Source organism: Taudactylus pleione, unplaced genomic scaffold, assembly GCF_031769625.1.
Source record: "Taudactylus pleione unplaced genomic scaffold, aTauple2 ptg000460l, whole genome shotgun sequence".
Lineage (NCBI taxonomy): Eukaryota > Metazoa > Chordata > Amphibia > Anura > Myobatrachidae > Taudactylus > Taudactylus pleione.
This window is the reverse complement of record NW_028284862.1, coordinates 1548593-1572684: the sequence shown is the minus strand read 5'-3', so window position 1 is coordinate 1572684 and position 24092 is coordinate 1548593. Positions and strand designations below refer to the sequence as shown.

The window sequence follows — 24092 nt, the reverse complement described above, 5'->3', positions numbered from 1 at the left end:
ATACCCAAACGCTGCTAACCTAACAATTAGGGAGCTGAGCCCCAAATAGATATAAGCAAAAATGAAAGGAAATTAGGGGAGCTGAAATGAATATATAAAATAGGTAGACAAAAAATTAAAACAAATATTTGATTAGAAACACATTAAATCAGTGTAGAAGAACATATGCGCTTATGTAATTAACAAAATACATAAAAACCGTCAGCTGACAGAAATAACCATTATAAACACAAGTGTCAGTTACTGGTTGCGGCTTCAGTCAGCGATAATCTGCTATTAACAATCTAGTGTAATAATAATGTATCTAATTACTATTGAGACCGTCAGTACATATAATATGCCTAAAATCTACTAAACAACGAGCTGAGTGGATCTTACATCTGCACATTACAGAACCTCTAACATCGGCTGTGAAGGTGAAAGCTAAAATAATTGAAAGCGCTGTATATGGTGAATGGTTATTTAAGAAACTAAGTAATATTCAGAGCAGGTCTGTATGCTGTCTCAGTGGTGAATATCGCGCTGTGATGGTGCCGGCTGTATGTAATAATCAGAGGAGGTCTGTACGCTGTCTCAGTGGTGAATATCGCGCTGTGATGGTGCCGGCTGTATCTAATAATCAGAGCAGGTCTGTAAGCTGTCTCAGTGGTGAATATCGCGCTGTGATGGTGCCGGCTGTATGTAATAATCAGAGCAGGTCTGTATGCTGTCTCAGTGGTGAATATCGCGCTGTGATGCTGTCGGCTGTATGTAATAATCAGAGCAGGTCTGTATGCTGTCTCAGTGGTGAATATCGCGCTGTGATGGTGCCGGCTGTATTTAATAATCAGAGCAGGTCTGTATGCTGTCTCAGTGGTGAATATCGCGCTGTGATGCTGTCGGCTGTATGTAATAATCAGAGCAGGTCTGTATGCTCTCTCAGTGGTGAATATCGCGCTGTGATGGTGCCGGCTGTATGTAGTAATGTGAGCAGGTCTGTACGCTGTCTCAGTGGTGAATATCACGCTGTGATGCTGTCGGCTGTATGTAATAATCAGAGCTGGTCTGTATGCTGTCTCAGTGGTGAATATCGTGCTGTGATGGTGCCAGCTGTATCTAATAATCAGAGGAGGTCTGTATGCTGTCTCAGTGGTGAATATCGTCCTGTGATGGTGACGGCTGTATGTAATAATCAGAGCAGGTCTGTATGCTGTCTCAGTGGTGAATATCGCACTGTGATGGTGCCGGCTGTATGTAATAATGTGAGCAGGTCTGTATGCTGTCTCAGTGGTGAATATCGCGCTGTGATGGTGCCGGCTGTATGTAATAATCAGAGCAGGTCTGTATGCTGTCTCAGTGATGGTGCCGGCTGTATGTAATAATCAGAGCAGGTCTGTATGCTGTCTCAGTGGTGAATATCGCGCTGTGATGCTGTCGGCTGTATGTAATAATCAGAGCAGGTCTGTATGCTGTCTCAGTGGTGAATATCGCGCTGTGATGGTGCCGGCTGTATGTAATAATCGGAGCCGGTCTGTATGCTGTCTCAGTGGTGAATATCGCGCTGTGATGGTGCCGGCTGTATGTAATAATCAGAGCAGGTCTGTATGCTGTCTCAGTGGTGAATATCGCGCTGTGATGGTGCTGGCTGAATGTAATAATCAGAGCAGGTCTGTATGCTGTCTCAGTGGTGAATATCGCGCTGTGATGCTGTCGGCTGTATGTAATAATCAGAGCAGGTCTGTACGCTGTCTCAGTGGTGAATATCGCACTGTGATGGTGCCGGCTGTATGTAATTATCAGAGCAGGTCTGTACGCTGTCTCAGTGGTGAATATCGCGCTGTGATGCTATCGGCTGTATGTAATAATCAGAGCAGGTCTGTATGCTGTATCAGTGGTGAATATCGCGCTGTGATGCTGTCGGCTGTATGTAATAATCAGAGCAGGTCTGTATGCTGTCTCAGTGGTGAATATCGCACTGTGATGGTGCCGGCTGTATGTAATAATCAGAGCAGGTCTGTATGCTGTCTCAGTGGTGAATATCGCGCTGTGATGGTGCCGGCTGTATGTAATAATCAGAGCAGGTCTGTATGCTGTCTCAGTGGTGAATATCGCGCTGTGATGGTGCCGGCTGTATGTAATAATCAGAGCAGGTCTGTATGCTGTCTCAGTGGTGAATATCGCACTGTGATGGTGCCGGCTGTATGTAATAATCAGAGCAGGTCTGTATGCTGTCTCATTGGTGAATATCGTGCTGTGATGATGCCGGCTGTATGTAATAATCAGAGCAGGTCTGTATGCTGTCTCAGTGGTGAATATCGCGCTGTGATGGTGCCGGCTGTATGTAATAATCAGAGCAGGTCTGTATGCTGTCTCAGTGGTGAATATCGCGCTGTGATGGTGCCGGCTGTATGTAATAATCATAGCAGGTCTGTATGCTGTCTCATTGGTGAATATCGTGCTGTGATGATGCCGGCTGTATGTAATAATCAGAGCAGGTCTGTATGCTGTCTCAGTGGTGAATATCGCGCTGTGATGGTGCCGGCTGTATGTAATAATCAGAGCAGGTCTGTATGCTGTCTCAGTGGTGAATATCGCGCTGTGATGGTGCCGGCTGTATGTAATAATCAGAGCAGGTCTGTATGCTGTCTCAGTGGTGAATATCGCGCTGTGATGGTGCCGGCTGTATGTAATAATCAGAGCAGGTCTGTATGCTGTCTCAGTGGTGAATATCGCGCTGTGATGCTGTCTGCTGTATGTAATAATCAGAGCAGGTCTGTATGCTGTCTCAGTGGTGAATATCGCGCTGTGATGCTGTCTGCTGTATGTAATAATCAGAGCAGGTCTGTATGCTGTCTCAGTGATGGTGCCGGCTGTATGTAATAATCAGAGCAGGTCTGTATGCTGTCTCAGTGGTGAATATCGCGCTGTGATGGTGCCGGCTGTATGTAATTATCAGAGCAGGTCTGTATGCTGTCTCAGTGGTGAATATCGCGCTGTGATCGTTCCGGCTGTATGTAATAATCAGAGCAGGTCTGTACGCTGTCTCAGTGGTGAATATCGCGCTGTGATGGTGCCGGCTGTATGTAATAATCAGAGCAGGTCTGTATGCTGTCTCAGTGGTGAATATCGCGCTGTGATGGTGCCGGCTGTATGTAATAATCAGAGCAGGTCTGTATGCTGTCTCAGTGGTGAATATCGTGCTGTGATGGTGCCGGCTGTATGTAATACTCAGAGCAGGTCTGTATGCTGTCTCAGTGGTGAATATCGCGCTGTGATGGTTCCGGCTGTATGTAATAATCAGAGCAGGTCTGTATGCTGTCTCAGTGGTGAATATCGCGCTGTGATGGTGCCGGCTGTATGTAATAATCAGAGCATGTCTGTACGCTGTCTCAGTGGTGAATATCGCGCTGTGATGCTGTCGGCTGTATGTAATAATCAGAGCAGGTCTGTACGCTGTCCCAGTGGTGAATATCGCGTTGTGATGGTGCCGGCTGTATGTAATAATCAGAGCAGGTCTGTATGCTGTCTCAGTGGTGACTATCTCGCTGTGATGGTGCCGGCTGTATGTAATAATGTGAGCATGTCTGTACGCTGTCTCAGTTGTGAATATCGCGCTGTGATGCTGTCGGCTGTATGTAATAATCAGAGCAGGTCTGTACGCTGTCTCAGTGGTGAATATCGCGCTGTGATGGTGACGGCTGTATGTAATAATCAGAGCAGGTCTGTATTCTGTCTGTGATGAATATCGCGCTGTGATGGTGCTGGCTGTATGTAATAATCGGAGCAGGTCTGTACGCTGTCTCAGTGGTGAATATCGCGCTGTGATGGTGCCGGCTGTATGTAATAATCAGAGGAGGTCTGTACGCTGTCTCAGTGGTGAATATCGCGCTGTGATGGTGCCGGCTGTATCTAATAATCAGAGCAGGTCTGTAAGCTGTCTCAGTGGTGAATATCGCGCTGTGATGGTGCCGGCTGTATGTAATAATCAGAGCAGGTCTGTATGCTGTCTCAGTGGTGAATATCGCGCTGTGATGCTGTCGGCTGTATGTAATAATCAGAGCAGGTCTGTATGCTGTCTCAGTGGTGAATATCGCGCTGTGATGGTGCCGGCTGTATTTAATAATCAGAGCAGGTCTGTATGCTGTCTCAGTGGTGAATATCGCGCTGTGATGGTGCCGGCTGTATGTAATAATCAGAGCAGGTCTGTATGCTCTCTCAGTGGTGAATATCGCGCTGTGATGGTGCCGGCTGTATGTAGTAATGTGAGCAGGTCTGTACGCTGTCTCAGTGGTGAATATCACGCTGTGATGCTGTCGGCTGTATGTAATAATCAGAGCTGGTCTGTATGCTGTCTCAGTGGTGAATATCGTGCTGTGATGGTGCCAGCTGTATCTAATAATCAGAGGAGGTCTGTATGCTGTCTCAGTGGTGAATATCGTCCTGTGATGGTGACGGCTGTATGTAATAATCAGAGCAGGTCTGTATGCTGTCTCAGTGGTGAATATCGCACTGTGATGGTGCCGGCTGTATGTAATAATGTGAGCAGGTCTGTATGCTGTCTCAGTGGTGAATATCGCGCTGTGATGGTGCCGGCTGTATGTAATAATCAGAGCAGGTCTGTATGCTGTCTCAGTGATGGTGCCGGCTGTATGTAATAATCAGAGCAGGTCTGTATGCTGTCTCAGTGGTGAATATCGCGCTGTGATGCTGTCGGCTGTATGTAATAATCAGAGCAGGTCTGTATGCTGTCTCAGTGGTGAATATCGCGCTGTGATGGTGCCGGCTGTATGTAATAATCGGAGCCGGTCTGTATGCTGTCTCAGTGGTGAATATCGCGCTGTGATGGTGCCGGCTGTATGTAATAATCAGAGCAGGTCTGTATGCTGTCTCAGTGGTGAATATCGCGCTGTGATGGTGCTGGCTGAATGTAATAATCAGAGCAGGTCTGTATGCTGTCTCAGTGGTGAATATCGCGCTGTGATGCTGTCGGCTGTATGTAATAATCAGAGCAGGTCTGTACGCTGTCTCAGTGGTGAATATCGCACTGTGATGGTGCCGGCTGTATGTAATTATCAGAGCAGGTCTGTACGCTGTCTCAGTGGTGAATATCGCGCTGTGATGCTATCGGCTGTATGTAATAATCAGAGCAGGTCTGTATGCTGTATCAGTGGTGAATATCGCGCTGTGATGCTGTCGGCTGTATGTAATAATCAGAGCAGGTCTGTATGCTGTCTCAGTGGTGAATATCGCACTGTGATGGTGCCGGCTGTATGTAATTATCAGAGCAGGTCTGTACGCTGTCTCAGTGGTGAATATCGCGCTGTGATGCTATCGGCTGTATGTAATAATCAGAGCAGGTCTGTATGCTGTCTCATTGTTGAATATCGCCCTGTGATGTTGCCGACTGTATGTAATAATCAGAGCTGGTCTGTATACTGTATCAGTGGTGAATATCGAGCTGTGATTGTGCCGGCTGTATGTAATAATCAGAGCAGGTCTGTATGCTGTCTCAGTGGTGAATATCGCACTGTGATGGTGCCAGCTGTATGTAATAATCAGAGCAGGTCTGTACGCTGTCTCAGTGGTGAATATAGCGCTGTGATGGTGCCGGCTGTATGTAATTATCAGAGCAGGTCTGTATTCTATCTCAGTGGTGAATATCGCGCTGTGATGGTGCCGGCTGTATGTAATAATCAGAGCAGGTCTGTATGCTGTCTCAGTGGTGAATATCGCGCTGTGATTGTGCCGGCTGTATGTAATTATCAGAGCAGGTCTTTATTCTGTCTCAGTGGTGAATATCGCGCTGTGATGGTGACGGCTGTAAGTAATAATCGGAGCAGGTCTGTATGCTGTCTCAGTGGTGAATATCGCGCTGTGATGGTGCCGGCTGTATGTAATAATCAGAGCAGGTTTGTATGCTGTCTCAGTGGTGAATATCGCGCTGTGATGGTTCCGGCTGTATGTAATAATCAGAGCAGGTCTGTATGCTGTCTCAGTGGTGAATATCGCGCTGTGATGGTTCCGGCTGTATGTAATAATCAGAGCAGGTCTGTATGCTGTCTCAGTGGTGAATATCGCGCTGTGATGGTGCCGGCTGTATGTAGTAATCAGAGCAGGTCTGTATGCTGTCTCAGTGGTGAATATCGCGCTGTGGTGATGCCGGCTGTATGTAATAATCAGAGCAGGTCTGTATGCTGTCTTACTATTGATTATCGTGCTGTGATGGTGCCGGCTGTATGTAATAATCAGAGCAGGTCTGTATTCTGTCTCAGTTGTGAATATCGCACTGTGATAGTTCCGGCTGTATGTAATAATCGGAGCAGGTCTGTACGCTGTCTCAGTGGTGAATATCGCGCTGTGATGGTGCCAGCTGTATGTAATAATCAGAGCAGGTCTGTATGCTGTCTCAGTGGTGAATATCGCGCTGTGATGGTGCCGGCTGTATGTAATAATCAGAGCAGGTCTGTATGCTGTCTCATTGGTGAATATCACGCTGTGATGGTGCCGGCTGTGTGTAATAATCAGAGCAAGTCTATACGTTGTCTCAGTGGTTAATAACGCGCTGTGATGGTGCCTGCTGTATGTAATAATCAGTGCAGGTCTGTATTCTGTCCCAAGTGTGAATATTGCGATGTGATGGTTCCGGCTGTATGTAATAATCAGAGCAGGTCTGTATGCTGTCTCATTGGTGAATATCGTGCTGTGATGGTGCCGGCTGTATGTAATAATGTGAGCAGGTCTGTATGCTGTCTCAGTGGTGAATATCGCGCTGTGATGGTGCCGGCTGTATGTAATAATCAGAGCAGGTCTGTATGCTGTCTCAGTGGTGAATATCACGCTGTGATGGTGCTGGCTGTATGTAATAATGTGAGCAGGTCTGTACGCTGTCTCAGTGATGAATATCGCGCTGTGATGGTGCCGGCTGTATGTAATAATCAGAGCAGGTCTGTATGCTGTCTCAGGGGTGAATATCGCGCTGTGATGGTTCCGGCTGTGTATAATAATCAGAGGAGGTCTATACGCTCTCTGTGGTGAATATCGCGCTGCGATGGTGCCGGCTGTATGTAATAATCAGAGCAGGTCTGTATGCTGTCTCAGTGGTGAATATCGTGCTGTGATGGTGCCGGCTGTATGTAATAATCAGAGCAGGTCTGTATGCTGTCTAAGTGGTGAATATCGCGCTGTGATGGTGCCGGCTGTATGTAATAATCAGAGCAGGTCTGTATGCTGTCTCAGTGGTGAATATCGCGCTGTGATGGTGCCGGCTGTATGTAATAATCAGAGCAGGTCTGTATGCTGTCTCAGTGGTGAATATCGCGCTGTGATGGTGCCGGCTGTATGTAATATTCAGAGCAGGTCTGTATGCTGTCTCAGTGGTGAATATCGCGCTGTGATGGTGCCGGCTGTATGTAATAATCAGAGCAGGTGTGTATGCTGTCTCATTGGTGAATATCGCGCTGTGATGGTGCCGGCTGTGTGTAATAATCAGAGCAAATCTATACGTTGTCTCAGTGGTGAATATCGCGCTGTGATGGTGCAGGCTGTATGTAATAATCAGAGCAGGTCTGTATGCTGTCTCAGTGGTGAATATCGCGCTGTTATGGTGCCGGCTGTATCTAATAATCAGAGCAGGTCTGTATGCTGTCTCAGTGGTGAATATTGCGATGTGATGGTGCCGGCTGTATGTAATAATCAGTGCAGGTCTGTATTCTGTCCCAAGTGTGAATATTGCGATGTGATGGTTCCGGCTGTATGTAATAATCAGAGCAGGTCTGTATGCTGTCTCATTGGTGAATATCGTGCTGTGATGGTGCCGGCTGTATGTAATAATGTGAGCAGGTCTGTATGCTGTCTCAGTGGTGAATATCACGCTGTGATGGTGCCGGCTGTATGTAATAATGTGAGCAGGTCTGTATGCTGTCTCAGTGGTGAATATCGCGCTGTGATGGTGCCGGCTGTATGTAATAATCAGAGCAGGTCTCTATGCTGTCTCAGTGGTGAATATCGTGCTGTGATGGTGCCGGCTGTATGTAATAATCAGAGCAGGTCTGTATGCTGTCTGTGATGAATATCGCGCTGTGATGGTGCCGGCTGTATGTAATTATCAGAGCAGGTCTGTACGCTGTCTCAGTGGTGAGTATCGCGCTGTGATGGTGACGGCTGTATGTAATATTCAGAGCAGGTCTGTATGCTGTCTCTGTGGTGAATATCGTGCTGTGATGCTGTCGGCTGTATGTAATAATCACAGCAGGTTTGTATGCTGTGTCAGTGGTGAATATCGCGCTGTAATGATGGCGGCTGTATGTAATAATCATAGCAGGTCTGTATGCTGTCTCATTGGTGAATATCGTGCTGTGATGATGCCGGCTGTATGTAATAATCAGAGCAGGTCTGTATGCTGTCTTACTATTGATTATCGTGCTGTGATGGTGCCGGCTGTATGTAATAATCAGAACAGGTCTGTATTCTGTCCCAAGTGTGATTATTGCGATGTGATGGTGCTGTATGTAATAATTAGAGCAGGTCTGTATTCTGTCTCAGTTGTGAATATCGCGCTGTGATAGTTCCGGCTGTATGTAATAATCAGAGCATGTCTGTATGCTGTCTCAGTGGTGAATATCGCGCTGTGATGGTGCCAGCTCTATGTAATAATCAGAGCAGGTCTGTATGCTGTCTCAGTGGTGAATATCGCGCTGTGATGGTGCCGGCTGTATGTAATAATCAGAGCAAGTCTATACGTCGTCTCAGTGGTGAATATCGCGCTGTGATGCTGTCGGCTGTATGTAATAATCAGAGCAGGTCTGTATTCTGTCCCAAGTGTGAATATCGCGCTGTGATGGTGCTGGCTGTATGTAATAATGTGAGCAGGTCTGTACGCTGTCTCAGTGATGAATATCGCGCTGTGATGGTGCCGGCTGTATGTCATAATCAGAGCAGGTCTGTATGCTGTCTCAGTGATGAATATCGTGCTGTGATAGTTCCGGCTGTATGTAATAATCAGAGCAGGTCTGTATGCTATCTCAGTGGTGAATATCGCGCTGTGATGGTGCCGGCTGTATGTAATAATCAGAGCAGGTCTGTATGCTGTCTCAGTGGTGAATATCGCGCTGTGATGGTGCCTTCTGTATGTAATAATCAGAGCAGGTCTGTATGCTGTCTCAGCGATGGTGCCGGCTGTATGTAATAATCAGAGCAGGTCTGTATGCTGTCTCAGTGGTGACTATCTCGCTGTTATGGTGCCAGCTGTATGTAATAATCAGAGCAGGTCTGTATGCTGTCTCAGTGGTGAATATCGCGCTTTGATGGTGCCGGCTGTATATAATAAGCAGAGCAGGTCTGTATGCTATCTCAGTGGTGAATATCGCGCTGTGATGCTGTCGGCTGTATGTAATAATCAGAGCAGGTCTGTATGCTGTCTCAGTGGTGAATATCGCGCTGTGATGGTGCCTTCTGTATGTAATAATCAGAGCAGGTCTGTATGCTGTCTCAGTGGTGAATATCGCGCTGTGATGCTGTCTGCTGTATGTAATAATCAGAGCAGGTCTGTATGCTGTCTCAGTGATGGCGCCGGCTGTATGTAATAATCAGAGCAGGTCTGTATGCTGTCTCAGTGGTGAATATCGCGCTGTGATGGTGCCGGCTGTAAGTAATAATCAGAGCAGGTCTGTATGCTGTCTCAGTGGTGAATATCGCGCTGTGATGGTGCCGGCTGTAGGTAATAATCAGAGCAGGTCTGTATGCTGTCTCAGTGGTGAATATCGCGCTGTGATGCTGTCGGCTGTATGTAATTATCAGAGCAGGTCTGTATGCTGTGTCAGTGGTGAATATAGCGCTGTGATGGTGCCGGCTGTATGTAATAATCAGAGCAGGTCTGTATGCTGTCTCAGTGGTGAATATCGCGCTGTGATGCTGTCGGCTGTATGTAATAATCAGAGCAGGTCTGTATGCTGTGTCAGTGGTGAATATCGCGCTGTGATGGTGCCGGCTGTATGTAATAAGCAGAGCAGGTCTGTATGCTGTCTCAGTGGTGAATATCGCGCTGTGATGGTGCCGGCTGTATATAATAATCAGAGCAGGTCTGTATGCTGTCTCAGTGGTGAATATCGCGCTGTGATGGTGCCGGCTGTATGTAATAATCAGAGCTGGTCTGTATACTGTATCAGTGGTGAATATCGTGCTGTGATGGTGCCGGCTGTATGTAATAATCAGAGCAGGTCTGTATGCTGTCTCAGTGGTGAATATCGTGCTGTGATGCTGTCTGCTGTATGTAATAATCAGAGCAGGTCTGTATGCTGTCTCAGTGGTGAATATCGCGCTGTGATGGTGCCGGCTGTATGTAATAATCAGAGCAGGTCTGCATGCTGTCTCAGTGGTGAATATCGTGCTGTGATGGTGCCGGCTGTATGTAATAATGTGAGCAGGTCTGTATGCTGTCTCAGTGGTGAATATCGCGCTGTGATGGTGCCGGCTGTATGTAATAATCAGAGCAGGTCTGTATGCTGTCTCAGTGGTGACTATCTCGCTGTTATGGTGCCAGCTGTATATAATAATCAGAGCAGGTCTGTATGCTGTCTCAGTGGTGACTATCGCACTGTGATGGTGCCGGCTGTATGTAATAATCAGAGGAGGTCTGTACGCTGTCTCAGTGGTGAATATTGCGCTGTTATGGTGCCAGCTGTATGTAATAATCAGAGCAGGTCTGTACGCTGTCTCAGTGGTGAATATCGCGCTGTTATGGTGCCGGCTGTATGGAATAATCAGAGCAGGTCTGTATGCTGTCTCAGTGGTGAATATAGCGCTGTTATGGTGACGGCTGTATGTAATAATCAGAGCAGGTCTGTATGCTGTCTCAGTGGTGAATATCGCGCTGTGATGATGCCTGCTGTATGTAATAATCAGAGCAGGTCTGTATGCTGTCTCAGTGGTGAATATCGCGCTGTTATGGTGACGGCTGTATGTAATAATCAGAGCAGGTCAGTATGCTGTCTCAGTGGTGACTATCTCGCTGTTATGGTGCCAGCTGTATATAATAATCAGAGCATTTCTGTATGCTGTCTCAGTGGTGACTATCGCACTGTGATGGTGCCGGCTGTATGTAATAATCAGAGGAGGTCTGTACGCTGTCTCAGTGGTGAATATTGCGCTGTTATGGTGCCGGCTGTATGTAATAATCAGAGCAGGTCTGTACGCTGTCTCAGTGGTGAATATCGTGCTGTGATGGTGCCGGCTGTATGGAATAATCAGAGCAGGTCTGTATGCTGTCTCAGTGGTGAATATAGCGCTGTTATGGTGACGGCTGTATGTAATAATCAGAGCAGGTCAGTATGCTGTCTCAGTGGTGAATATCGCGCTGTGATGATGCCTGCTGTATGTAATAATCAGAGCAGGTCAGTATGCTGTCTCAGTGGTGAATATCGCGCTGTGATGATGCCTGCTGTATGTAATAATCAGAGCAGGTCAGTATGCTGTCTCAGTGGTGAATATCGCGCTGTGATGATGCCTGCTGTATGTAATAATCAGGGCAGGTCTGTATGCTGTCTCATTGGTGACTATCGCGCTGTTATGGTGCCGGCTGTATGTAATAATCAGAGCAGGTCTGTATGCTGTCTCAGTGGTGAATATCGCGCTGTGATGGTGCCAGCTGTATGTAATAATCAGAGCAGGTCTGTATGCTGTCTCAGTGGTGAATATCGCGCTGTGATGCTGTCGGCTGTATGTAATAATCAGAGCATGTCTGTATGCTGTCTCAGTGGTGAATATCGCGCTGTTATGGTGCCAGCTGTATATAATAATCAGTGCAGTTCTGTATGCTGTCTCAGTGGTGACTATCGCGCTGTTATGGTGCCGGCTGTATGTAATAATCAGAGCAGGTCTGTACGCTGTCTCAGTGGTGAATATCGCGCTGTTATGGTGCCGGCTGTATGTAATAATCAGAGCAGGTCTGTATGCTGTCTCAGTGGTGAATATCGCGCTGTTATGGTGACGGCTGTATGTAATAATCAGAGCAGGTCAGTATGCTGTCTCAGTGGTGACTATCTCGCTGTTATGGTGCCAGCTGTATATAATAATCAGAGCAGGTCTGTATGCTGTCTCAGTGGTGAATATCGCGCTGTGATGGTGCCGGCTGTATGTAATAATCAGAGCAGGTCAGTATGCTGTCTCATTGGTGACTATCGCGCTGTTATGGTGCCGGCTGTATGTAATAATCAGAGCAGGTCTGTATGCTGTCTCAGTGGTGAATATCGCGCTGTGATGGTGCCGGCTGTATGTAATAATCAGAGCAGGTCTGTATGCTGTCTCAGTGGTGACTATCTCGCTGTTATGTTGCAGGTAAATCGTTTACTGTTTTATACAATGTCATCTCCTGCTGCTAGTAAAATGCTCCTAAGGATTCCAGGTCCGCAGAACTCCTATGCTGCCTTTGTACTGTGACTGTTGTACATTAACCTGTTTGTTGTTCCCTTGCAGCCCCCTTATGCTGAATGACAGCACCTCAACCCATTCCCTACCAAAGTACAGCCGACAGTACTCTCTGGAACCTGTGCATGGAACGTCCAATTACCCTGTGAGTGCCGTTCTTATCTGGCTCTGTGGGCATGCATAGTGGAGGCGGCTATCATCTGGCTCTGTGAGCCTGCAAGGCTGCCGGGTCTGGCCTGGTTCTGTGGACCTACGATGGGCCCACTCTCACCTGGCTCTCTGGGCATGCGGGAGGGCCACTCTTACATGGTTCTGTGGGCATATTCGGGGCACTCTTACCTGGGTCTGTGGGCATGCGGGGGGCCACTCTCACCTGGCTCTGTGGCTCACTGGGACCTCTCTCACCTGGCTCTGTGGCTCACTGGGACCTCTCTCACCTGGCTCTGTGGCTCACTGGGACCACTCTCACCTGGCTCTGTGGGCATGTAGGTGGCCACTCTCACCTGACTCTGTGGGCATGTAGGTGGCCACTCTCACCTGGCTGTATGAGCTTAGTGGGGCCACTCTCACCTGGCTGTATGAGCTTAGTGGGGCCACTCTCACCTTGTCTGTATGAGCTTACTGGGGCCACTCTCACCTGGCTCTATGATCTTAGTGGGGCCACTCTCACCTGGCTGTATGAGCTTACTGGGGCCACTCTCACCTGGCTGTATGAGCTTACTGGGGCCACTCTCACCTGGCTGTATGAGCTTACTGGGGCCACTCTCACCTGGCTCTGTGGGCTTACTGGGGCCACTCTCACCTGGCTCTGTGGGCTTACTGGGGCCACTCTCACCTGGATTAGGAATACATTGTATTCATCATCTTGGTTTTTTTTTTCTCTGCTTCAGGCTTCCTTCTCTGGATACACCCCCCCTACTATCTACTCCTCAGATTCTGCTGCTGGACCTATTATCTCTGATGTGACAGAGGTGACCCCATCAAGCCCATCTATGTCTCCAAACCCCAGCTTGGAGGAGAGGTGAGTGTCACACAGAAACAGACAGATCCTTATGTCTGTGAGAGTTGCTGTCTGACCGTCTGTCCTGCAAATGCTGCTGTCCTAGGTGCAGTCCTGTGATTCTCATTAAGGAGGAACCACTCACCCCCGTCAGCCCTGTGACTCCTGAGGCAAGCCCGGCATCTCCTAGAGAAGCAGATAACTCTCTGTCTCCTTCCACCTTCATTGACTCCATTCTGCATGACAATGACCCCAGTGACCGGCCTAGCAGCGTCCGAGATGGCCAAGCCCCTGAACCCTGCCTCAGTGTGGCCTGTCTGGACAAGTAGGTGTCTCCCTCGGCTACTGCTTAATTTTCTAACTCAGAAATGATCTGGAATCTGCCACATGTGCTCTGACTCTACCTAAAGGCCTCAGCCTGGGAGCTTGGATTTATCACTGTGTACTCTCTGCCTCCATCTGTCTTCCCACACTGCGCGCTCTGTCCTTTCCCTCCCCCATGCAGTGCGTGCTCAGTCCTCTCCCTCCCCCATGCAGTGCGCGCTCTGGCTCCTCCCTCCCCCATGCAGTGCGCGCTCTGGCTCCTCCCTCCCCCATGCAGTGCGCGCTCTGGCTCCTCCCTCCCCCATGCAGTGCGCGCTCTGGCTCCTCCCTCCCCCATGCAGTGCGCGCTCTGGCTCCTCCCTCCCCCATGCAGTGCGCGCTCTGGCTCCTCCCTCCCCCATGCAGTGCGCGCTCTGGCTCCTCCCTCCCCCATGCAGTGCGCGCTCTGGCTCCTCCCTCCCCCATGCAGTGCGCGCTCTGGCTCCTCCCTCCCCCATGCAGTGCGCGCTCTGGCTCCTCCCTCCCCCATGCAGTGCGCGCTCTGGCTCCTCCCTCCCCCATGCAGTGCGCGCTCTGGCTCCTCCCTCCCCCATGCAGTGCGCGCTCTGGCTCCTCCCTCCCCCATGCAGTGCGCGCTCTGGCTCCTCCCTCCCCCATGCAGTGCGCGCTCTGGCTCCTCCCTCCCCCATGCAGTGCGCGCTCTGGCTCCTCCCTCCCCCATGCAGTGCGCGCTCTGGCTCCTCCCTCCCCCATGCAGTGCGCGCTCTGGCTCCTCCCTCCCCCATGCCGTGCGCGCTCTGGCTCCTCCCTCCCCCATGCAGTGCGCGCTCTGGCTCCTCCCTCCCCCATGCAGTGCGCGCTCTGGCTCCTCCCTCCCCCATGCAGTGCGCGCTCTGGCTCCTCCCTCCCCCATGCAGTGCGCGCTCTGGCTCCTCCCTCCCCCATGCAGTGCGCGCTCTGGCTCCTCCCTCCCCCATGCAGTGCGCGCTCTGGCACCTCCCTCCCCCATGCAGTGTGCGCTCTGGCACCTCCCTCCCCCATGCAGTGTGCGCTCTGGCACCTCCCTCCCCCATGCAGTGCGCTCTTTGGCCCCTCCCCCCCGTGCAGTGCGCGCTCTGTCCCTTCTCTCCCCCCCCTTGCAGTGCGCGTTCTGTCCCTTCTTCCCCCCCATGCAGTGCGCGTTCTGTCCCTTCTCTCCCCCATGCAGTGCGCACTCTCTTCTCCCCCCATGCAGTGCACGCTCTGTCCCTTCCCCCCCATGCAGTGCGCGCTCTGTCCCTTCCCCCCCCATGCAGTGCGCGCTCTGTCCCTTCCCCCCCATGCAGTGCGCGTTCTGTCCCTTCTCTCCCCCATGCAGTGCGCACTCTCTTCTCCCCCCATGCAGTGCACGCTCTGTCCCTTCCCCCCCATGCAGTGCGCGCTCTGTCCCTTCCCCCCCCATGCAGTGCGCGCTCTGTCCCTTCCCCCCCCATGCAGTGCGCGCTCTGTCCCTTCCCCCCCATGCAGTGCGCGCTCTGTCCCTTCCCCCCCATGCAGTGCGCGCTCTGTCCCTTCCCCCCCCATGCAGTGCGCGCTCTGTCCCTTCCCCCCCCATGCAGTGCGCGCTCTGTCCCTTCCCCCCCCATGCAGTGCGCGCTCTGTCCCTTCCCCCCCCATGCAGTGCCCGCTCTGTCCCTTCCCCCCCCATGCAGTGCGCGCTCTGTCCCTTCCCCCCCCATGCAGTGCGCGCTCTGTCCCTTCCCCCCCATGCAGTGCGCGCCCTGTCCCCTCCCCCCCATTGCAGTGCGCGCCCTGTCCCCTCCCCCCCATTGCAGTGCGCGCCCTGTCCCCTCGGCCCCTCTCTCCCCATTGCAGTGCGCGCCCCCTTGGCCCCTCTCTCCCCATTGCAGTGCGCGCCCCCTTGGCCCCTCTCTCCCCATTGCAGTGCGCGCCCCCTTGGCCCCTCTCTCCCCATTGCAGTGCGCGCCCCCTTGGCCCCTCTCTCCCCATTGCAGTGCGCGCCCCCTTGGCCCCTCTCTCCCCATTGCAGTGCGCGCCCCCTTGGCCCCTCTCTCCCCATTGCAGTGCGCGCCCCCTTGGCCCCTCTCTCCCCTCCCCCATTGCAGTGCGCGCTCTGTCCCTTCTCTCCCCATTGCAGTGCGCGCCCTGGCCCCTCTCTCCCCATTGCAGTGCGCGCCCCCTGGCCCCTCTCTCCCCTCCCCCATTGCAGTGCGCGCCCCCTGGCCCCTCTCTCCCCATTGCAGTGCGCGCTCTGTCCCTTCTCTCCCCATTGCAGTGCGCGCCCCCTTGGCCCCTCTCTCCCCATTGCAGTGCGCGCCCCCTTGGCCCCTCTCTCCCCATTGCAGTGCGCGCCCCCTGGCCCCTCTCTCCCCATTGCAGTGCGCGCCCCCTGGCCCCTCTCTCCCCTCCCCCATTGCAGTGCGCGCTCTGTCCCTTCTCTCCCCATTGCAGTGCGCGCCCTGGCCCCTCTCTCCCCATTGCAGTGCGCGCCCCCTGGCCCCTCTCTCCCCATTGCAGTGCGCGCCCCCTGGCCCCTCTCTCCCCTCCCCCATTGCAGTGCGCGCTCTGTCCCTTCTCTCCCCATTGCAGTGCGCGCCCTGGCCCCTCTCTCCCCATTGCAGTGCGCGCCCTGGCCCCTCTCTCCCCTCCCCCATTGCAGTGCGCGCCCTGGCCCCTCTCTCCCCATTGCAGTGCGCGCCCTGGCCCCTCTCTCCCCATGCAGTGCGCGCTCTGTCCCTTCTCCCCTCCCCCATTGCAGTGCGCGCCCTGGCCCCTCTCTCCCCATTGCAGTGCGCGCCCTGGCCCCTCTCCCCCCATGCAGTGCGCGCTCTGTCCCTTCTCCCCTCCCCCATTGCAGTGCGCGCCCTGGCCCCTCTCTCCCCATTGCAGTGCGCGCCCCCTGGCCCCTCTCTCCCCATTGCAGTGCGCGCCCCCTGGCCCCTCTCTCCCCTTCCCCATTGCAGTGCGCGCCCCCTGGCCCCTCTCTCCCCTCCCCCATTGCAGTGCGCGCCCTGGCCCCTCTCTCCCCATTGCAGTGCGCGCCCTGGCCCCTCTCTCCCCATTGCAGTGCGCGCCCTGGCCCCTCTCTCCCCATTGCAGTGCGCGCCCTGGCCCCTCTCTCCCCATTGCAGTGCGCGCCCTGGCCCCTCTCCCCCCATGCAGTGCGCGCTCTGTCCCTTCTCCCCTCCCCCATTGCAGTGCGCGCCCTGGCCCCTCTCTCCCCCCCCCCCCCATTGCAGTTCGCGCCCTGGCCCCTCTCTCCCCATTGCAGTGCGCGCCCTGGCCCCTCTCTCCCCATGCAGTGCGCGCTCTGTCCCTTCTCCCCTCCCCCATTGCAGTGCGCGCCCTGGCCCCTCTCTCCCCATTGCAGTGCGCGCCCTGGCCCCTCTCCCCCCATGCAGTGCGCGCTCTGTCCCTTCTCCCCTCCCCCATTGCAGTGCGCGCCCTGGCCCCTCTCTCCCCCCCCCCATTGCAGTTCGCGCCCTGGCCCCTCTCTCCCCATTGCAGTGCGGGCCCTGGCCTCTCCCCATTGCAGTGCGCGCCCCCTGGCCCCTCTCTCCCCTCCCCCATTGCAGTGCGCGCCCCCTGGCCCCTCTCTCCCCCATTGCAGTGCGTGCCCTGGCCCCTCTCTCCCCATTGCAGTGCGCGCTCTGTCCCTTCTCCCCTCCCCCATTGCAGTGCGCGCCCTGGCCCCTCTCTCCCCCCCCCCATTGCAGTTCGCGCCCTGGCCCCTCTCTCCCCATTGCAGTGCGCGCCCTGGCCCCTCTCTCCCCATTGCAGTGCGCGCTCTGTCCCTTCTCCCCTCCCCCATTGCAGTGCGCGCCCTGGCCCCTCTCTCCCCATTGCAGTGCGCGCCCTGGCCCCTCTCCCTCCATGCAGTGCGCGCTCTGTCCCTTCTCCCCTCCCCCATTGCAGTGCGCGCCCTGGCCCCTCTCTCCCCCCCCCCCCATTGCAGTTCGCGCCCTGGCCCCTCTCTCCCCATTGCAGTGCGCGCCCTGGCCCCTCTCTCCCCATGCAGTGCGCAGAGCTGCATGGTCCCTTCTCCCCTCCCCCCATGCAGTCAGCGCTCTGTCCCTTCTCCCCTCCCCCATTGCAGTGCGCGCTCTGTCCCTTCTCCCCTCCCCCATTGCAGTGCGCGCCCTGGCCCCTCTCTCCCCATTGCAGTGCGCGCCCTGGCCCCTCTCTCCCCATTGCAGTGCGCGCCCTGGCCCCTCTCCCCCCATTGCAGTGCGCGCCCTGGCCCCTCTCTCCCCCCCCCCCCCATTGCAGTGCGCGCCCTGGCCCCTCTCTCCCCATTGCAGTGCGCGCCCTGGCCCCTCTCTCCCCATGCAGTGCGCGCTCTGTCCCTTCTCCCCTCCCCCCATGCAGTCAGCGCTCTGTCCCTTCTCCCCTCCCCCATTGCAGTGCGCGCCCTGGCCCCTCTCTCCCCCCCCCCCCATTGCAGTTCGCGCCCTGGCCCCTCTCCCCCCATGCAGTGCGCGCTCTGTCCCTTCTCCCCTCCCCCATTGCAGTGCGCGCCCTGGCCCCTCTCTCCCCCCCCCCCCATTGCAGTTCGCGCCCTGGCCCCTCTCTCCCCATTGCAGTGCGCGCCCTGGCCCCTCTCTCCCCATGCAGTGCGCGCTCTGTCCCTTCTCCCCTCCCCCATTGCAGTGCGCGCCCTGGCCCCTCTCTCCCCATTGCAGTGCGCGCCCTGGTCCCTCTCCCCCCATGCAGTGCGCGCTCTGTCCCTTCTCCCCTCCCCCATTGCAGTGCGCGCCCTGGCCCCTCTCTCCCTCTCTCCCCATTGCAGTTCGCGCCCTGGCCCCTCTCTCCCCATTGCAGTGCGCGCCCTGGCCCCTCTCTCCCCATGCAGTGCGCGCTCTGTCCCTTCTCCCCTCCCCCCATGCAGTTCGCGCTCTGTCCCTTCTCCCCTCCCCCATTGCAGTGCGCGCCCTGGCCCCTCTCTCCCCCCCCCCCCCCCATTGCAGTTCGCGCCCTGGCCCCTCTCTCCCCATTGCAGTGCGCGCCCTGGCCCCTCTCCCCCCATGCAGTGCGCGCTCTGTCCCTTCTCCCCTCCCCCATTGCAGTGCGCGCCCTAGCCCCTCTCCCCCCCCCCCATTGCAGTTCGCGCCCTGGCCCCTCTCCCCCCGTGCAGTGCGCGCTCTGTCCCTTCTCCCCCCCCCCATTGCAGTTCGCGCCCTGGCCCCTCTCTCCCCATTGCAGTGCGCGCCCTGGCCCCTCTCCCCCCATGCAGTGCGCGCCCTGGCCCCTCTCCCCCCCCCCCATTGCAGTTCGCGCCCTGGCCCCTCTCTCCCCATTGCAGTGCGCGCCCTGGCCCCTCTCTCCCCATGCAGTGCGCGCTCTGTCCCTTCTCCCCTCCCCCCATGCAGTGCACGCTCTGTCCCTTCTCCCCCCCCCCATTGCAGTTCGCGCCCTGGCCCCTCTCCCCCCATGCAGTGCGCGCTCTGTCCCTTCTCCCCTCCCCCATTGCAGTGCGTGCCCTGGCCCCTCTCTCCCCCCCCCCATTGCAGTTCGCGCCCTGGCCCCTCTCCCCCCATGCAGTGCGCGCTCTGTCCCTTCTCCCCTCCCCCATTGCAGTGCGCGCCCTGGCCCCTCTCTCCCCCCCCCCCCCATTGCAGTTCGCGCCCTGGCCCCTCTCTCCCCATTGCAGTTCGCGCCCTGGCCCCTCTCCCCCCATGCAGTGCGCGCTCTGTCCCTTCTCCCCTCCCCCCATGCAGTGCGCGCTCTGTCCCTTCTCCCCCCCCATTGCAGTTCGCGCCCTGGCCCCTCTCCCCCCATGCAGTGCGCGCTCTGTCCCTTCTCCCCTCCCCCATTGCAGTGCGCACCCTGGCCCCTCTCCCCCCCCCCCATTGCAGTTCGCGCCCTGGCCCCTCTCCCCCCGTGCAGTGCGCGCTCTGTCCCTTCTCCCCTCCCCCATTGCAGTGCGCGCCCTGGCCCCTCTCTCCCCCCCCCCCCATTGCAGTTCGCGCCCTGGCCCCTCTCTCCCCATTGCAGTGCGCGCCCTGGCCCCTCTCTCCCCATGCAGTGCGCGCTCTGTCCCTTCTCCCCTCCCCCCATGCAGTGCGCGCTCTGTCCCTTCTCCCCCCCCCCATTGCAGTTCGCGCCCTGGCCCCTCTCCCCCCATGCAGTGCGCGCTCTGTCCCTTCTCCCCTCCCCCATTGCAGTGCGCGCCCTGGCCCCTCTCTCCCCCCCCCATTGCAGTTCGCGCCCTGGCCCCTCTCCCCCCATGCAGTGCGCGCTCTGTCCCTTCTCCCCTCCCCCATTGCAGTGCGCGCCCTGGCCCCTCTCTCCCCCCCCCCCATTGCTGTTCGCGCCCTGGCCCCTCTCTCCCCATTGCAGTGCGCGCCCTGGCCCCTCTCTCCCCATGCAGTGCGCGCTCTGTCCCTTCTCCCCTCCCCCCATGCAGTGCGCGCTCTGTCCCTTCTCCCCCCCCCATTGCAGTTCGCGCCCTGGCCCCTCTCCCCCCATGCAGTGCGCGCTCTGTCCCTTCTCCCCTCCCCCATTGCAGTGTGCGCCCTGGCCCCTCTCTCCCCCCCCCATTGCAGTTCGCGCCCTGGCCCCTCTCTCCCCGTGCAGTGCGCGCCCCGGTGTGTGACCCATGACAGTGCATGTAATAGCGCTAGTTCTGTCTCCATGTGCTTATGTTTCTCTTTCAGCATTTCTAGCGGTCGCCAGATGTCTGAGATGTCTCATCTCTTGCCCAGCTCTGCCTGCTGCTCCTCTCCCTCCCTGCTGAGCAGGACTGAGTCTGGGTTAGATATTTTTGTGTATATGGGGCTCTGACAACCACATTAGTCTCTCATGTTTCCCCCCACGCTGTGCTTATATTAGGCACAAATTCACTATACTGTGATACAGGACAGTACGGGGACTCTCTCACTATACTGTGATACAGGACAGTACGGGGACTCTCACTATACTGTGATACAGGACAGTAGGGGGACTCTCTCACTATACTGTGATACAGGACAGTAGGGGGGGACTCTCACTATACTGTGATACAGGACAGTAGGGGGACTCTCACTATACTGTGATACAGGACAGTAGGGGGACTCTCACTATACTGTGATACAGGACAGTAGGGGGACTCTCTCACTATACTGTGATACAGGACAGTAGGGGGGGACTCTCACTATACTGTGATACAGGACAGTACGGGGACTCTCTCACTATACTGTGATACAGGACAGTAGGGGGGACTCTCACTATACTGTGATACAGGACAGTACGGGGACTCTCTCACTATACTGTGATACAGGACAGTACGGGGACTCTCTCACTATACTGTGATACAGGACAGTAGGGGGGGACTCTCACTATACTGTGATACAGGACAGTAGGGGACTCTCACTATACTGTGATACAGGACAGTAGGGGGGGACTCTCTCACTATACTGTGATACAGGACAGTACGGGGACTCTCACTATACTGTGATACAGGACAGCACGGGGACTCTCTCACTATACTGTGATACAGGACAGTACGGGGACTCTCTCACTATACTGTGATACAGGACAGTACGGGGACTCTCTCACTATACTGTGATACAGGACAGTACGGGGACTCTCACTATACTGTGATACAGGACAGTAGGGGAACTCTCTCACTATACTGTGATACAGGACAGTACGGGGACTCTCTCACTATACTGTGATACAGGACAGTACGGGGACTCTCACTATACTGTGATACAGGACAGTAGGGGAACTCTCTCACTATACTGTGATACAGGACAGCACGGGGACTCTCTCACTATACTGTGATACAGGACAGTACGGGGACTCTCCTCACTATACTGTGATACAGGACAGTAGGGGAACTCTCTCACTATACTGTGATACAGGACAGTAGGGGAACTCTCTCACTATACTGTGATACAGGACAGTACGGGGACTCTCTCACTATACTGTGATACAGGACAGTACGGGGACTCTCTCACTATACTGTGATACAGGACAGTAGGGGGGGGACTCTCACTATACTGTGATACAGGACAGGAAGGGGGGGGACTCTCACTATACTGTGATACAGGACAGTACGGGAACTCACTATACTGTGATACAGGCCAGTAGGGGGACTCTCCTACTACTATACTGTGATACAGGCCAGTAGGGGGACTCTCAGTTTACTGTGATACAGGACGGTACGGGGACTCTCTCACTATACTGTGATACAGGACAGTACGGGGACTCACTATACTGTGATACAGGACAGTACGGGGACTCTCACTATACTGTGATACAGGACAGTAGGGGGGGACTCTCACTATACTGTGATACAGGACAGTAGGGGGGGACTCTCACTATACTGTGATACAGGACAGTAGGGGGGGACTCTCACTATACTGTGATACAGGACAGTACGGGGACTCTCACTATACTGTGATACAGGACAGTAGGGGAACTCTCTCACTGTACTGTGATACAGGACAGTACGGGGACTCTCACTATACTGTGATACAGGACGGTACGGGGACTCTCTCACTATACTGTGATACAGGACAGTACAGGGACTCACTATACTGTGATACTGGACAGTATGGGGACTCTCTCACTATACTGTGATACAGGACAGTAGGGGAACTCTCTCACTATACTGTGATACTGGACAGTAGGGGGGACGACTCTCACTATACTGTGATAAAGGACAGTAGGGGGGGACGCTCTCACTATACTGTGATACAGGACAGTAGGGGGGGACTCTCTCTATACTGTGATACAGGACAGTAGGGGGGGACTCTCACTATACTGTGATACAGGACAGTACGGGGACTCTCACTGTACTGTGATACAGGACAGTAGGGGGACTCACTATACTGTGATACAGGACAGTAGGGGGACTCTCACTATACTGTGATACAGGACGGTACGGGGACTCTCTCACTGTACTGTGATACAGGACAGTAGGGGGGGAACTCTCTCACTATACTGTGATACAGGACAGTACGGGGACTCTCACTATACTGTCATACAGACGGTACGGGGACTCTCTCACTATACTGTGATACAGGACGGAACGGGGACTCTCTCACTATACTGTGATACAGGATGGTACGGGGACTCTCTCACTATACTGTGATACAGGACAGTGGGGGGGGGGGGCTCTCTCACTATACTGTGATACAGGACAGTGGGGGGGGCTCTCTCACTATACTGTGATACAGGACAGTAGGGGGGGTCTCTCTCACTATACCGTGATCCAGGACAGTAGGGGGGGACTCTCACTATACTGTGATACAGGACAGTAGGGGGGGACTCTCACTATACTGTGATACAGGACAGTACGGGGACTCTCACTATACTGTGATACAGGACAGTATGGGGACTCACTATACTGTGATACAGGACAGTAGGGGGACTCTCAGTTCACTGTGATACAGGACGGTACGGGGACTCTCTCACTATACTGTGATACAGGACAGTACGGGACTCTCTCACTATACTGTGATACAGGACAGTACGGGGACTCTCTCACTATACTGTGATACAGGACAGTACGGGGACTCTCACTATACTGTGATACAGGACAGTAGGGGAACTCTCTCACTGTACTGTGATACAGGACGGTACGGGGACTCTCTCACTATACTGTGATACAGGACAGTACAGGGACTCACTATACTGTGATACTGGACAGTATGGGGACTCTCTCACTATACTGTGATACAGGACAGTAGGGGAACTCTCTCACTATACTGTGATACTGGACAGTAGGGGGGACGACTCTCACTATACTGTGATACAGGACAGTAGGGGGGGATGCTCTCACTATACTGTGATACAGGACAGTAGGGGGGGACTCTCTCTATACTGTGATACAGGACAGTAGGGGGGGACTCTCACTATACTGTGATACAGGACAGTACGGGGACTCTCACTATACTGTGATACAGGACAGTAGGGGGACTCACTATACTGTGATACAGGACAGTAGGGGGACTCTCACTATACTGTGATGATACAGGACGGTACGGGGACTCTCTCACTGTACTGTGATACAGGACAGTAGGGGGGGAACTCTCTCACTATACTGTGATACAGGACAGTACGGGGACTCTCACTATACTGTCATACAGGACGGTACGGGGACTCTCTCACTATACTGTGATACAGGACGGAACGGGGACTCTCTCACTATACTGTGATACAGGATGGTACGGGGACTCTCTCACTATACTGTGATACAGGACAGTGGGGGGGGGGGCTCTCTCACTATACTGTGATACAGGACAGTGGGGGGGGCTCTCTCACTATACTGTGATACAGGACAGTAGGGGGGGTCTCTCTCACTATACCGTGATACAGGACAGTGGGGGGGGGGGCTCTCTCACTATACTGTGATACAGGACAGTGGGGGGGGCTCTCTCAC

The 24092-nt window shown here is 54.5% G+C and overlaps 1 protein-coding gene across 3 annotated transcripts in view; it reads left to right on the top strand.

Annotated features, from left to right (window-relative positions):
- The window catches only part of HSF1 (heat shock transcription factor 1), an 82739-nt gene that overhangs the window by 46329 nt on the left and 12318 nt on the right, over nt 1–24092 (top strand). For 2 of the 3 annotated variants that reach the window (XM_088448599.1, XM_088448601.1), the window contains exons 8-11: nt 12448–12544; nt 13290–13420; nt 13506–13724; nt 20380–20475. In XM_088448599.1, the coding sequence (XP_088304725.1) occupies nt 12448–12544; nt 13290–13420; nt 13506–13724; nt 20380–20475 (543 nt within the window). The remainder of the gene's footprint in view (nt 1–12447; nt 12545–13289; nt 13421–13505; nt 13725–20379; nt 20476–24092) is intronic. The other variant, XM_088448600.1, reaches the window with a different exon arrangement.